The following is a 15,549-nucleotide window of genomic DNA, read 5'->3' on the forward strand; positions in this document are numbered from 1 at the left end:
GGTTGGCCCGCCTCAGCCTCCCAAAGTGCTGGGATTACAGCGTGAGTCATGGCACGTGGCCAAGAATTTTTTTAAAATGCAGAAAGTTCTCTAGCCACTTTGTATTTACCACTAGATGTCTCACTAACTTCAGAAAACCTGATAGTTTTTGACCATATTGGAGTAACTTGGCTTTCCAGTTAATTTTTTGTAGAATAATATAATCAAGTTAAGTTGAAACCTATGTATTTTTTCATTAAGGTATTTAACTTCTGTTTTTGTTTATTGTGTTATTAACATAAAGGAAACATAAAAGGCTGTGACTTTCCTACTTAATTCAGAATCTGGAAGTCACATTTTGTATGGAAAAAGTTGTTTTCCTTTTATTTTTTAAAATTTCAATGGGTTTCTGGGGGACAGCTGGTGTTTGATTACATGAATAAGTACTTGAGTGGTGATTTCTGAGATTTTGGTGGACCTATCACCCGAGCATTGTACACTGTACCCAGTGTGTAGTCTTTTATCCCTCGCCACTCCCCACCCTTCTCCCCGAGTCCCCAAAGTCCAGTGTATCATTCTTACACCTTTCCATCCTCATAGCTTAGCTCCCACAGGTGAGTGAGAACATATGACGTTAGGTTTTCCATTCTTGAGTTACTTCGCTTAGGATAAGAGTCTCTAGTTTTATCCAGGTTGCTGCAAATGCCATTATTCATTTCTTTTTATGGCTGAGTAGTATTCCATGGTGTATATATATGTATGTGTAGGGGTGTGTGTGTGTGTGTGTATATTTATATATATCACATTTTCTTTATCCACTCAATTGATAGGTATTTGGGCTGGTTCAATATTTTTGCAGTTGCAAATTATGCTGCTATAAATACGAATGTACAAATATCTTTTTCATATTATGATTTATTTTCCTCTGGGTAGATACCTAGAAGTGGGATTGCTGGATCAAATGGTAGATCTACTTTTAGTTCTTTAAGGAATCTCCACACTGTTTTCCATAGTGGTTGTACTAGTTTACATTACCACCAGCAGTGTAAAAGTGTTCCGTTTTCACTGCATCTATGCCAACATCTGTTATTTTTTATTTTTTTATTATGGCCATTCTTGCAGGAGTGAGGTGGCATCGCATTGCAGTTTTGATTTGCATTTTCCTGATACTTAGTGATGTTGAGCATTTTTCTATATGCTTGTTGGCCTATCTTGTTGGTATATCTTCTTTTGAAAGTTGTCTATTCATGTCCTTAACCCACTTTTTGATGGGATTGCTTGTTTTTTTCTTGCTGATTGGAGTACTTTGTAGATTCTGGGTATCAGTCTTTTGTCAGATGTTTTTCTTAATCCTTATTTTTTTTATCTCCTGAGATAGGGTCTTACTCTGTCAACCAGGTTGGAGTGCAGTGGCGTGATCTTGGCTTACTGCAGCCTCAGCCTCCCAGGCTCAAGTGATCCTTCTACTTCAGGCTCCTGAGTAGTTGAGACTACAGACATATGGCACCACGCTTGGCTCACTTTTAAATTTTTTGGCAGAAGTGGGGTCTTACTATGTTGCCCAGGCTTATCTCAAACTCTTGGACTCAAGTGATCTTTTCACCTTCGCCTCCCAAGGTGCTGGGATTACAGATGTGAGCCACTCTGCCTGGCCAATCCTTAATTCTTTTCATGTTTTAAAAAAGCAGAAACTAGCAGAAAGACTTAATTCAACTAGTTTAATAGTTGAATATTCAACTAGTTTAGTAATACCCAAAGGGAAAATTCAGAAATGTGATTTTTTTTTTTTTTGCTTATAAACATACATTTGTATGTTTATTTAAATAGTAGGGCGAAAATAACAAGATAGAGTGAATTCTTTTCTAGGAGGAAATACTTCATGTATTGAGTATGGAGATAAAAATATTTTTCCCTTGAATTTATAAATAGTTAGGTATTATTGAAATACTGTGCATAGCACTCAGCTTCAAGAATAATAGAGTCAAATAGATTTAATACCCTAACTTACCAAGTTTCTTTGAAACTTAATCCTTAAGTTTTGGTCTCCCTTTATTATTTGAAGGTGATCGATCACAGAATCATAAAATTGGGGAACTGATAGGTGATTTGTCTGTCCTTGAAACTTGGCAAATTAGTATCTTAACTTGAAAAAAAATTGGCATTGATACCAACGTGCAAAATTTCTCCAGTCACCACCACTTCTAGTAATTTCAGCTGTCCACAGGAAATCTACTCTGTCCCAAAATGTCTGACATGTGAAGTGTCATTTTTGTCTCTCTAACATTTTTAGTTCCACCTTTTAAATTTTTGTCAGAAGAATCATTTTCATTATTGCTTTGGGCCAAAAACTGTACTGTCGTCTTTGATACAAGTTTCTTATTAATTTGTATGAAATCTTTCAGAATAGCTCTCTGAATTGTCATTTCCTTTCCCTTTCCATGTGACTTCTCTCGTTCAGGGTCTTTTCATCCTACTGTTGGATTATTACAACAGCTTCTTATGTGGTCTGCCTCTAGTCTTTCTCCTAGTGGGCCCTGAATACTACTGATAGAAAAATATGATGTAGTTACAGCCACGCTCAAGAACCTGAAATGGCTCCCTGTTATCTATCTCAATTGGTCCACGCCCTGTTATCTGACTGTTAAGCCTCTCTTACTGGATCAGTCATATTTTCAACAGTATTTACTTTTACACCTTAGCACAATCTCTTTGGCTGGACTCTTCGAAGTCTTTTAAATACTGTATTGTCATACCCTTCTTGGCACTCTTCCTATTGCTAGGAAAGTCCTCCTTCTGTATGTCCTTTAAGGCAGCAGTACCCAACCTTTTTGGTACAGGGATTCGTTTCATGCAAGACAATTTTTCCAAGGACGTGGGAAGCAGAGGATGTGTTGGGATGAAACTGTTACATCTCAGATCATCAGGCATTAGATTCTTGTAAGGAGCACACAACCTAGATCTCTTGCATGGATAGGGTTTGAGCTCCTATGAGCCTTTGATGCCACTGTTGATCTTACAGAAGGCAGAGCTCAGGCCGTAAGGCTGCTCTTCTCCCTCTCCTGCTGCTCACCTCCTGCTGTGTGACCCGGTTGTTACAGGCTAAGAATCTGTACCAGCCCATGGCCCAGTGGTTGGAGACCCCTGCTTTAAAGCCCAGATGAGTCCTGCCCCCATCAAAGCCCTTTCTTTATTGTTCAAACTGTTCTCCTGTTTTTCTTTCTTTTCTTTCTTTCTTTTTTTTTTTTGAGTTGGAATTTTACTCTTGTTGCCCAGGCTTGAGTGCAATGCCTCAATCTCAGGTCACTGCAACCTCTGCCTCCCAGGTTCAAGCAATTCTCCTGCCTCAGCATCCCAAGTAGTTGAGATTACAGGCATGCACCACCAAACCCAGCTTGTTTTACATTTTTAGTAGAGATGGGGTTTCTCAGTGTTGTCCGGCTGGTCTTGTACTCCCGACCTTAGGTGATCCGCCCGCCTCAGCCTCCCAAATTGCTGGGATTACAGGCGTGAGCCACCATGCCTGGCTGTTTTCCTCTTTTTCTGAGCTCTTACTTGTACTCACTGTTGAACCACATAGTAGATGAGAGGTAAAATACAGTATAGTGGTTAAGAGCATGAAAGTCGAGAGCCAGACATGGGTTTAGAATCTACACTTTAGTGACCTTGGGCTAGTTAATTGACCCCCTTGTGCCTTATTTTCCTCATCAGTAAAATAGGGATAATAACAGTATCTACCTCATAGGGTTATTGTAAGGATTAAGGATGAATGTAAAGTATTTAGAATAGTACCTAACATAGTCATATAAGTGTTTGCATTATAATCAGTATCACTAAGCACTTGTTTATTCTGAGGTATTTTTGTTTTTGTTTTTTTTTCATGTGTAGTATTTTTATTTTTCCAATTAGATAGTAAGCTCTTTTAAGGCAGAATGTTTTATCTTTTATTTCAGTCTCATTTTTCCTGGTAGTTATTCAGCAAAACTCATTTGCTAATTTGATTTCTCTGTAGCCTGTGTTTCTGTATAAAAACCTTTAATAAGCTCTTTCTTTAAATGTGCTACTGAGGGAGACATTTGGAAAGAAAAAGCCATGAATGGTTATAAGAATAATTCACCTTTCTGTGGTCAGAGGGCTGGTAACAGCCTATAAAAACTTTCACATTATGAGGTAACCTCTAGACTTCGGTAGTTTAAACTGGGAATATTTTGAGACAGAAAAGAGAAAAAATATAGTTTTGGTATTTAATATAGAAGTAACTTTAGTCTTTTTTTTAAAAAATGAATAATTTATAGCTAAATGTTAAACTTTTTTAAAAGAATGGAATAATCTTTTGTAGCAAATGGAATGTTTGTATAATTAATCTTCTGTCTTACATGTCAGATTATTAATTTTAAAAAATATTTTTTCACAGGACTTCCTGATCCATTTGCTAAGGTGGTGGTTGATGGATCTGGGCAGTGCCATTCTACCGATACTGTGAAGAATACACTTGATCCAAAGTGGAATCAGCATTATGACCTGTAGGTTTAAACGATTAGTTTGAAATGAAACAAATAATTAATATTACTTGATATAGTCTTTGAAAAGAATCATGGAAAATGATCTGAGTTTCATCCGTGGTATGATTTGATCTTCACAAAAGGGGTAATGAAAAGCCCAGTGGAAATGTACTTTGGCTTATGGACAGGTTTTGAAAGATGAGATATCCCTAAAATTCTGTGAAGAACATGATGAAACTGGCTTACAGTAGAGCAGTCTCCCCGCCACTTTTTCCAATTAAGTAAAGATACTGATTTACCACTTTAGACCAATTATAACACCAGAAGTCAGAATTTGAGTTGCACTGAATAGGCATTCTTTTTGCCTTTATGTAGATGGTTTCTTTCTATTAAATTTTATTTTAATCGTAGGAGTATATGCATTTTTTAAAAAAGGCAAATGATACTATAAAGTGTAAGGCTTTTAATGGAAAACAGCAAGTTCCCTGCTCCATTCTCATTCTTGATTCCTATCCTCAAGGTAACTGCTTTAATGACTTTGGCTGTTTATTCTGGTGTTTTCATCTGTTTCTAGATATGTTCCTTATTTTATAGCATTACAATTTTCTTTTTTTTGGTTTTAGGTAATTTTTTTTTTTTTTTTTTTTTTTTTGAGGCAGTCTTGCTCTGTCATCTAGGCTGGAGTGCAGTGGCACCATCTCGGCTCACTGTAATCTCTGCCTCCTGGGTTCAAGCAGTTCTCCTGCCTCAGCCTCCCTAGTAGCTGGGACTGCAGGTGCCCCCCACCACACCCACCTAATTTTTGTATTTTTAGTAGAGATGGGATTTCACCATGTTGGCCAGGCTGGTCTAAAACTCCTGATCTCAAATGATCCACCTGCCGTGACCTCTCAAAATGCTGGGATTACAGACGTGAGCCACCATGCTCAGCCTAGTCTTAGGTATTTTTGAGTTTCCTACCTAGAAGATGATTCAGCTTTATTTTTTTATTAAAAATTCTTAAAAAAAATAAAAATTCTTTTAAAATTAGAGACACTGACTCTGTTGCTCAGGCTGGATGCAGTGGCATAATCATAGCTCACTGTAGCCTCAAACTCCTGGACTCAACTGATCCTCCCACCTCACCCTCCTGAGTAGGTGAAACTACAGGTGCATACCACCATGCTCAGCTAATTTTTTTTTTTTTTGTAATTTTTTGTAGAGATGGGATCTTGCTGTGTTGCCCAGTCTGGTCTTGAATTCCTGGGCTCAAGCAATTCTCCCTCCTCTGCCTTTCAAAGTAATTGGGTTACAGGCGTGGGCTGTGATGTCTGGCCTAATAGTTCAGCTTTTAAAACTGGTATTCATCATCCCCATTCCCATGACACTCACAAGCCCCTTCTTTTCTTTAGTCTTCAATATGATTATATGAACCTTTTTGGCTAAACCATTGTTAAATGTTTACATTATTATGTAAATATCCATAGTTGTGTCACATGGTTACAAGAATTACATTTTCTTTCTTGACTGCTTTTGTTTTTTCTGAAGTTAGTAGCTACTTTTCCCATTTATTTAGTTTTCTATTTATCTCATAGATAGAAATGAGAAATTATATGTCATAATCCTCAGACTCCTACAAAACTAAAGGTTTTTTCTCCGTATATTCAGTTCTGTCAGTATTCCATTGACTTTGTTTCTTTTTGGAGATGCCCCTCCTGGGAGTCTCTGTTCTCTTTCTCCAGTTTGGTGTGATGGTTCTCTAAGACCTGCTGTGCAGTTGTCCTGAGACTTGCCTTTATTGGTGTCTTGGCAATTTCCTTTGTCTCTTCTAGGTTTAGTGACTTCCTATTTGGTTTTTTTTTTTTTTTTTTTGTTTTGTTTACGCTCCTGTTTTGGTGTACTCTATCTTCCATTGTCATTTTGAGAAATAACACAAAGATGGGAAGAAAGTTGAGAGCTTATCAGGAAATATATTTTGACTTCTTATCTGTTGATTCGGTTTGAGTATAGGCTTCTAGGTAAAATATCACTTTACCTCAAAATGTTGAATACATTGCTTCATTATCTCCTAGGTTTAGCATAGTACTATTGAGTAGAAATATAATGTAAGCCACAAATAGGAGCTTATCTGTAATTTTAAACTTCCTAGTATCCACATTAAGATAAGTAAGAAGAAACAGATGACATTAAGCATAATAAACTGGGCATGGTAGCTTACACCTGTAATCCAGCTACTCAGGAGACTGAGGTGGGGGGATAGCTTGAGGCCAGGAGTTTGAGACCACACTGGGCAACATAGCAAGACCCTGTTTTTTAAAATTAAGCATAATAATTTATTTAATTCAATATATCAAAAATATTTTCAACATGTCAGTATAAAAATATTGAGCTACTTACATGTGGGGTATATATACATATTTGCTATGTCTTTGAAAAATCAGTGGTTTTCTCATTTTATGTTAAGAAAAAAAAATCAGTGCTTTATTTTGCAGCTTGCCTCGATTTGGACTAGCTACAATTGAAGTACTCAAGGGTCCCTTGTGGTTGGTGGGTACCATTTTGGACAGTGTAGGTTTAGAGTATTGCTGATGGCATCCTGATTTTGATCTTTCATGACTGTTGTTTTCCACTGGAAGTTTCTTTATCCCTCTGTCACTTGTTACTTTCCTTTAAAAAGATTGTAGCCACCCTAGTGGGTATGAAGTTGTACCTCATCATGGTTTTGAGGTGCATTTCCCTCATGACTAATGATGTTGAACATCTTGTCATGTGCTTACTAGGTTTTATCTTACTGTTAATATTAATTGGCTACCCGAGGCTTCTCTCTTGCTTGTTTCCGAGGTCATTTTGCAAAATCCTTGCCTTTAATTGGCTAAGTGTGCAAACAGAAGTCTAATAATTAAATTTTAGCCCCAGATCCTGAGTACATATATTATATTTTGGTCTATATTGTAACATTATATTCATCTATAGAGGTGTCCCTCTCCCCCTCTGAACACAATGTCCTGAAACTTGTTTAAAATCATATATTTGTTAGTGAAGTCTGAGTTTTAATAGAAGCTAATAGAGCCCTCTATTTGACTTTCAATTATAAAAGGATTTACTTTTTATGTTGCCATGTATGTTATATTATGTGAGGTGTCATTAAAGTGAAAACATGTACTTCTCTATGTATAAGAAAAGATAATTTTTCTGATTAATTTCTGGCACAGGAATATTTGGACAGAATGTTTGTGACATGTACACTTCAGTACAATATATTTCACAGTTTTTAGTAATTCAGAGTTTGGCTGTTTCCAGAAGGTCCATAATTAGCAATTTCTTATTATGGTTTAATGAGCTTCCCAACCTTTTCATATCATGGTACACATAAAAAATATGACACAATGGACTAAATAGATGAAGTTGCTTAAGCCAGTGGTGCTTTGCCCTGAGGACTGAGGTAATCAATATATGTATTTCAGCATACCTATAAACCAGGCTTACTAGTTGGACAACCGGTTTAATGTGACTTGTAAAAAAATATTTGGTTTGGGTAATTCAGCTACTTAATACTTGGTTCTGGCTCTAGAATTACATGCCAGTAGATACATGCCAAGATAGATCTGGTAGGTGTATTTGAAAATTAGTACATGCATACTGAACAATATTTTAGTTCAAATCTTTTCATTTGCAAGCAGTAGAGACCAAATTCAAATTGGCTTAATTTTTTAAAAGAGAATGTACTGATTTGTATAATTAAAAGCCCAGGGGTGGGTATTTTTTAGGCACAGCTGGATACTGGGGCTCAAGTGTACCTTCCATGTTCCTTGTTTAAAGCTTTAGTCCTTACTTAAGTGGTTTAGGCTTTTCTCTGTACTAGGTGAATTTTTCTGATATTGCTAGTTTATTGTATGAATGATATTTTAAGATCAAGGTTGCTGGACCAAAAATTTGACCTCTTACTGTCATTGAAATAGAACTAGGATTCTACTGACATAATTATGTTATTTTATTATCTTTTTGCATGGGTTGATGCCATGTTAACAATTGGCTGTGGTAGAGCATTTACATACTTGCAGGTGTATGCACAGACAAGTACAGTAACGCTTTTCCCTGCTCTGCTTGTCTGCAGGCAGTGAAGTGAAATCTACAAGAGTCCTGCTCGCTCAAGGCCTGCATACAGGAAAGAAGCAGGGGAAAAGCGTTACAAACAGCTTTTGTTCTACAGCATTTAAAAATATAACAGGTAGGTCAGATTTTTGGTCTGTCAGCCTTGACACTATCCCTTGAAAAGTAGGTCATGTCATTGAAATGTTTTTAAAATGTGACTATGATAAAAGTTTTTAAGATTCTTTTTCTTGGAAAGAAGTTATTTAATAAACTCCCTTGGTGTCATTAGACACTAGCTACTAAAATAGCCTTTTTATTAACTGGAAGTATAGCCCAGCTTGAGAGTGGCAGATGTGATAAAAATATAGTAAATATTTTTTTTTTAGATTTTACTTTCAAGATTTAAAAAAATTTAGATTCAATCCTGTAGATTAACTCAAGACATATTTTGCATAATCTAGCCAGACTCTGAAGTATATTTGTAACTTTAGAGTATCAAAAGAACAAAAGAAAGATTTTACACCAACTGCCTATAACTACCAACTTAACTCAAGCAGCCGTTTTATTTTTTAGGTATATTGGAAAGTCTGATTCAGTTACGATCAGTGTATGGAATCACAAGAAGATCCATAAGAAACAAGGTGCTGGATTTCTTGGTTGTGTTCGTCTTCTTTCCAATGCCATCAACCGCCTCAAAGACACTGGTTGTGAGTAGATACTAATGCTTTTCAAATTAAAAAATGTATATATATATGTGTGCTTGTGTGTGTGTATATGTATATGTATGTGTGCATATACATATTCTCAAATATATGTAAATATAATATCTATGAATACATATGTATATGATATATATATATCTATATCTATATATATATCTATATATATATATATTTGATATGTTGGTAGGACTTCAAACACAACTACTTGTGTATATCTGAAACATTGGTAAAAATTCCTGGTCTAAATTTATTTTGTAGACTTAAAAAAAATGAAATGTTTTAAATATGTGAAACTTACAGCTAAATCAGAGCTTGATGCTTCATTTCCAGTTAATTTAAAAGTACTAAGAAATGATTGATATCCAGAACGGCAAAAAGAAAAGTGTCAGGATGTATATACCTTTTAAAATTTCTTAGTACTCTTTTCTGGTTTTGGTGGATTTGTGGATGAAATGTTTTTATTTAGGTGATTGGAGTGTTTGAGGTGGCAGTTAAAAGGCAATTACGAATGGTTAAGAATGGTGTAATATATAAAACTGCTGTGACAAAATTAAGTTAAAGAAAGATTAGGCATTATTTTGAGTGTATGACAGCTATATTAACTACTTAACTGTAGCTCAGTTTATCACCAACTTGGGCATTTAGAATATTAGACCAAGATCAAGAAATTAGAAGTAGTTTTCATAATGGATTTATAAGTTGACTTAGCATAACCAGGTGACAGTCTTTTGGATGGGTCTTTCCATTGGAACATAAATGGGAATTCCTTTTTCAATAGTTTTTTTTTTGTGTGTGTGTGTGTGTTTGTTTTTATAAAATTCTTTTTTATATAATATGAAAAATACTGTTAGTCATTGTCATGGGATTTTGGCCCAGATGCATTTGCTAAACAAACTCACATAAGATCTAAGGAAATTAATAAACAAAAACCAGAGTAAATTTAGCATTGAATGTTAAATATATTAAGAGATTGTCTCTTTTAATGAAGTATGATAGTACAGCATAGGTATAATATTGACCTTGTAAAAAAGAAAAAGGCAGAAAATTGAGCTAGAAGTTCTTAGTCCAAGGTATTTAAAAACATCTGAGAAATTCTTGTATTTCTGGGCTGACAGGATAACCAACAGGAGAGAAAAGACATTGGGATTGGAAAAACGAATTGCATATAAAAGAAGTTTTATTACTCCGCAAACTGAAAACTTATAGATCAAATGTGTGACATTATCCTTAGTTCAATTTACCCAACATTTATTGAACACTTAATATGTTTCTGTTGTAAACCCTGGCTGTATAAAGGAGAAAAAGGCATGAATCCCGTTCTCTGAGAAGCAAGGGCAAAGGCCTGCTGGCAAAGGGAGCATGCCACATGCTCTGAATAGGAGGACTGAATAGGAGAGGAGTTGCTCTGCAGAATCCACTGTATAGCCACCCATTTATTTTGCAAAGAGAAAAATGTCTGTACTTTTGGTTGGATAACTAGGGACTATAGTTTAGGGGCATGGATTTTTCTGTTTCTTATGAATGTTTCATTTTATTAATTTGACCTTTTTGATGTGCAGTAATATTGAATTTATCAAATATTTATTGAGCACCTACCTATGCAATGTTCTACCAGATTGGAGTGTGAAATGCAAAGACTAAGATATGGTCTCCTCCTTTTATCAATTCACAAAATGAGTAGACAAATGGCATACAGTTGTAAATGCATTCAGCTATAAGTGCTGTAATCAAAGTAAAACCAGGTGACATTATTCCTTGCTATAACTTTCAGGGTCAGACCAGTGTTATATCTCTTTTACAGATGAGGCTTCTGAGAGAATAAATGAGTTGCTCCTAAATGAATTAGTGGCAGAACTGATACAAACCCAGATTTTACAGTTTATTCTTGGCTTTTTTTTTTTTTTTTTTTTTTTTTAGTATTTATGCTTCCATTTTATTGTTTTTAAGAATTAAACTGCCACCTCAGTAGTCTTAAGAGCAATATAATGAAACATACATACATCTAATTTAGACTTATGTCCATCATAGTTTCAAAGGCTTCCCTGAAATAAGGCTGGGATTCACATCTTTTTCTTTAAGAAACACTAACAGTAATTTTGTTAACCTACGCACCCACCCTCATTCAAACAATTGATGAATTCAAGTCTAACACGATTTAAAACTTCTGCTACAAGACATTCATCTGATATTCTTCCCTGCATATCTTGGCTTCTTTTTAATACATTTTTGTGTGCATGTCATTTGAAATGGTTAGTTAAAAAATAATAATGACAACTAACATTTCTTGACCAGTTATGTGCCAGGCACTATGCTGAGAGTTTTGCATAATTGTCTGATTTAATCCTTAAAAACTATGGGGATTCATATATTGTTATATGTGAGAAAATCAAGGCTCAGGGATAAATTCCTTAACACCAACAACTATTAAGACTCAGACTAAAGTGGTCTAAAAGTTTTGGAGAGAAAGTGACTGCATGTTGGCAATGTAATACACCAGTGTTTCATAGTTTTTGAAATATGAATTCTTTAAAGAATTTAAATGATAGGTTTAATTTCTAATGGATTGTGGAAATTTATTGTCACTCTGTAGTTGTTAGTATCTCTGATACCAGCTAATTTTTTAATTGCTTTCTTTGTTGATTTCAAATAGATCAGAGGTTGGATTTATGTAAACTTGGGCCAAATGACAATGATACAGTTAGAGGACAGATAGTAGGTAAGTGTGGAATTTAAAGTTACATGAATTTTGATTTCATTCAAACTGACCTAAGGTCTAAATATCTTTTAAATCAAAGTATAATAACTATAGCTTCATTGTGTTGGCCTGAATTAAATGAATCAGGTAAAATGTTACAGTGAATCCAGGACCAGGTTAACTTAATTTTAAAAACTTTAATGTAAAAAAAAAAAGTGTTGTGAAGATCCTTTAGGAAATAATTCTTTCAAAGTATCCTAATAAAGTAGAGCACTGAGTTCAAACTTTGTAGACGTTATTAAAGTTTACTGAAAATAATTCTAAAACTAGTATTAGTAAGAAGAGAACATTCTGTTGAACACGTTTTAATGTTTAATGCTTTACAGCTTTAAAATCTATGCTAATTGAAAAAAACAGAATGAGCAATGGTGGTGTAACACTTGAAAAAGTGAGAAATTGTTACCTTACTCATGAGGCACATCGTAGCCTTACATGGTATTTAGGGTATCTTGAATTGACCTGGAGGGAAGATCTTGACATAAAATTTGCTGAGACCTTTCTTAATAATTGATAGAGATCTGATCAAGATGCATAGTATGGACAGACACTGTTCATCTTAGAGGCTTTTTAAATTAAAGAAGAAAAATATGGCCAGGTGCAGTGACTCACGCCTGTAATCCCAGCACTTCGGGAGGCCGAGGTTGGTGGATCACCTGAGGTCAGGAGTTCGAGACCAGCCTGGCCAACATGATGAAACCCCCGTCTCTACAAAAAATACACTCTAATAAAAATATACCGGGCATGATGGCGGGTACCTGTAATCCCAGCTATTCAGGAGGCTGAGGCAGGAGAATTGCTTGAGCCCAGGAGGGAGAGGTTACAGTGAGCCAAGATTGTGCCATTGCTCTCCAAAGGGGCAACAAGAGCAAAATTCTATCTCAAAAAAAAAAAAAAGAAGAAGAAGAAGAAAAATGCGGTAGGAATGTCACACTTCATGATAGAGCAGAACATAGAATAATATTATTTTGTTATCAACCCATCAGAAAGGTTTAGTTACTGAAGGTACTTGAAGGACTTCATTTTACGAGACAGTGAATTGGGTTCATAGAGAACTACCAGAGTAGCCACATAGCAAAGTTATTGTGGTTATCGCTGTGAAGTCTGTACACCAGCACTCCCCAACCTTTTTGGCACCAGGGACTGGTTTCATGGAAGACAGTTTTTCCATGGGCCGGACTGGGGGTGGGGGTGAAGTGCATTACATTTATTATGTATTTTATTATTATTGCATGGTAATATATAATGAACCAATTACACAACTCACCATAATGTAGAATCACTGGGAACCCTGAGCTTGTTTTCCTGCAACTAGATGGTCCCATCTGTGGGTGATGCGAGACAGTGACAGATCATCAGGTATTAGATTCTCATAAGGAGTGGGCAACCTAGATCCCTGTGTGTGCAGTTCACAATAGGGTTTGTGCTCCTATGAGAATCTAATGTCACCACTGATCAGAGAGGCAGGCTAGACTCAAACATTATGATTCTTTAGTTCTGTCATTCAAAAACAGAATGAGTTCCAGTTCTTTCAGAATTAGCCCTCTAACAAATAATCGTAAGTAGATATATATACTTTTTGGAGAAAAGGACACTAGAAGACTAACTTTAAAAACTATTCTACTCTAGTATTTTTTATATACTTAAATATGTATATAAAATGTATGTATTTATGTCTTCAATTCCAGTGAACATTAAATTTTTACTTTGCTTTCTTTCACTTACCATAATCATTTTTAGTATTTATAATCTTTGTAATTAATGATTTTTAAAGGATGAAGTATATAGATATATCACAACTTAATAATTAAAATTCATTTTTTGCTATTATAACATTGAAACTTGCAAACATTTTGGTGCCCTTTGCTTTATTCTTTTTTAGAATCGTTACCATAAGAAAAAAAATCTCCCAAATTGACATAATTTATTCAAGGAGTACAAACTTTTTTCCTTGTTCAAAACTGTTATGTCCCAGCTACAGGAGGAGGCTGAGGTGGGAGGAGTGTTTGAGTATGGGAAGGATAATCTGTCACCATTGTTATCACTTGGATGTATACCCTTTCTATGCTTTTTTTTTTTTAAATGAGATTATACTGATTTTTAAAAATTGGTTTAAATTTATCATAAACATCTTTTTTTATTGGCCTGTGAATACATTTCTATAGCATCATTACTTTTTTTTTTTTTTTTTTTACTTTCCATTAAGGCTTGCAAAATCTATAGCATTTTTAATGTTGTATGATGGTCCATGGTGGGTAGTGACTCTGCTATGCACCATTACTGTGGTAAAAAAGGAATTAGGCTTCTTCTATGAACATGGTAAAGTGTAGAAAACTTTAGAATTCTAATATTACTCTAAAGGGAAAAATCTGTGGGAAAAGAAATTATACATTTTAGTAGAAACCAAAGAGGTAATTCTGAATTATTAAAATAAGCTAAACCAGATGTCTTTTAAAGATAGAAATTTTTTTATTATAATAATTCTTTCTAGTTCTATGAATCTTAGTAATATTTCTGTCATTTAATAGTAAGTCTTCAGTCCAGAGACCGAATAGGCACAGGAGGACAAGTTGTGGACTGCAGTCGTTTATTTGATAATGATTTACCAGACGGGTAAGCTAACATCACTGAAATCATTAGAGAAATATATAGATAATATCCTTAAAAGAATAGAAATAAGTTAGTGTTCATTGTATATTTAACTTGAATGTAGATTTTCCTTCTAATGGTAAAATTAGTGGAGGATCTTGTCACAAATTAGATGTGTTAAATTTGGTTATTAAGAGTTTTGACTAGGAGACACATGAAATCTCTTGACAAGCATAACTCTCGTAAATATTATCTATTTTTAAAAAGTTTTTGCTTGATTAAATTCAAAACAGGGCATGCAAGTGCTAAATTAGAAACATTGCTGTATTTAAGAGGGATGGGATGGAAAATTTGTGTAACAGTAATTAAAATAGTAACATTTAATTGAGCATGTATATGTCAGATACTATTATAAGCATTTTATGTACATTGTGTCATTTAATTCTCACAGCATCTTAGAAGGCAGCATATAGCCATCCTTCTGAAATGAGACCACTTGAATTCTAATCCTTGTTCTTCTGTGTACTGGTTTTATGACCTTAATTTATTTAACTTCCATGGGCTTTCGTTTATATTTATTTACAAAAGACTATGAGTGATAATAGTACATACCATAAACTGTTCAGAGGATTAAATGAAATAATCCAGGTAAAGCACTTCAGCACAGTGTCTTACATAAAATAAGTGCTTAATAAATCATTTAGCTACTATTATTTCTGTTGCTACTACTCTTGTTACCCTCTAACACTAAGAGTTAGAGAAGTTAAGTAATTTGCCTAAGGCCACATAGTAAGTGGCAGAGCCAAAACACACAAACCTGTCTTGATTCTAAAGTCATGATTTTTATCACAGCTCTTCTTGATACTAGTTCTGACTCTTTTCTGATTTTATTTTTAACATTCAAAGTATTTTTAATTAACCTCAATGAGATATAACT

General features: G+C 34.8%; 1 protein-coding gene across 1 annotated transcript in view; it reads left to right on the forward strand.

Moving 5' to 3' along the window:
* The window catches only part of SMURF2 (SMAD specific E3 ubiquitin protein ligase 2), a 116,431-nt gene that overhangs the window by 61,895 nt on the left and 38,987 nt on the right, over positions 1-15,549 (forward strand). Inside the window, exons 3-6 of the mRNA XM_064369516.1 lie at positions 4,391-4,499; positions 9,123-9,256; positions 11,922-11,987; positions 14,552-14,636. Coding sequence (XP_064225586.1) covers positions 4,391-4,499; positions 9,123-9,256; positions 11,922-11,987; positions 14,552-14,636 — 394 coding nt within the window. The remainder of the gene's footprint in view (positions 1-4,390; positions 4,500-9,122; positions 9,257-11,921; positions 11,988-14,551; positions 14,637-15,549) is intronic.

This window comes from Aotus nancymaae, unplaced genomic scaffold (genome assembly GCF_030222135.1).
Source record: "Aotus nancymaae isolate 86718 unplaced genomic scaffold, 86718_ANA_hifiasm-v0.15.2.pri h1tg000089l, whole genome shotgun sequence".
Taxonomy (NCBI): domain Eukaryota; kingdom Metazoa; phylum Chordata; class Mammalia; order Primates; family Aotidae; genus Aotus; species Aotus nancymaae.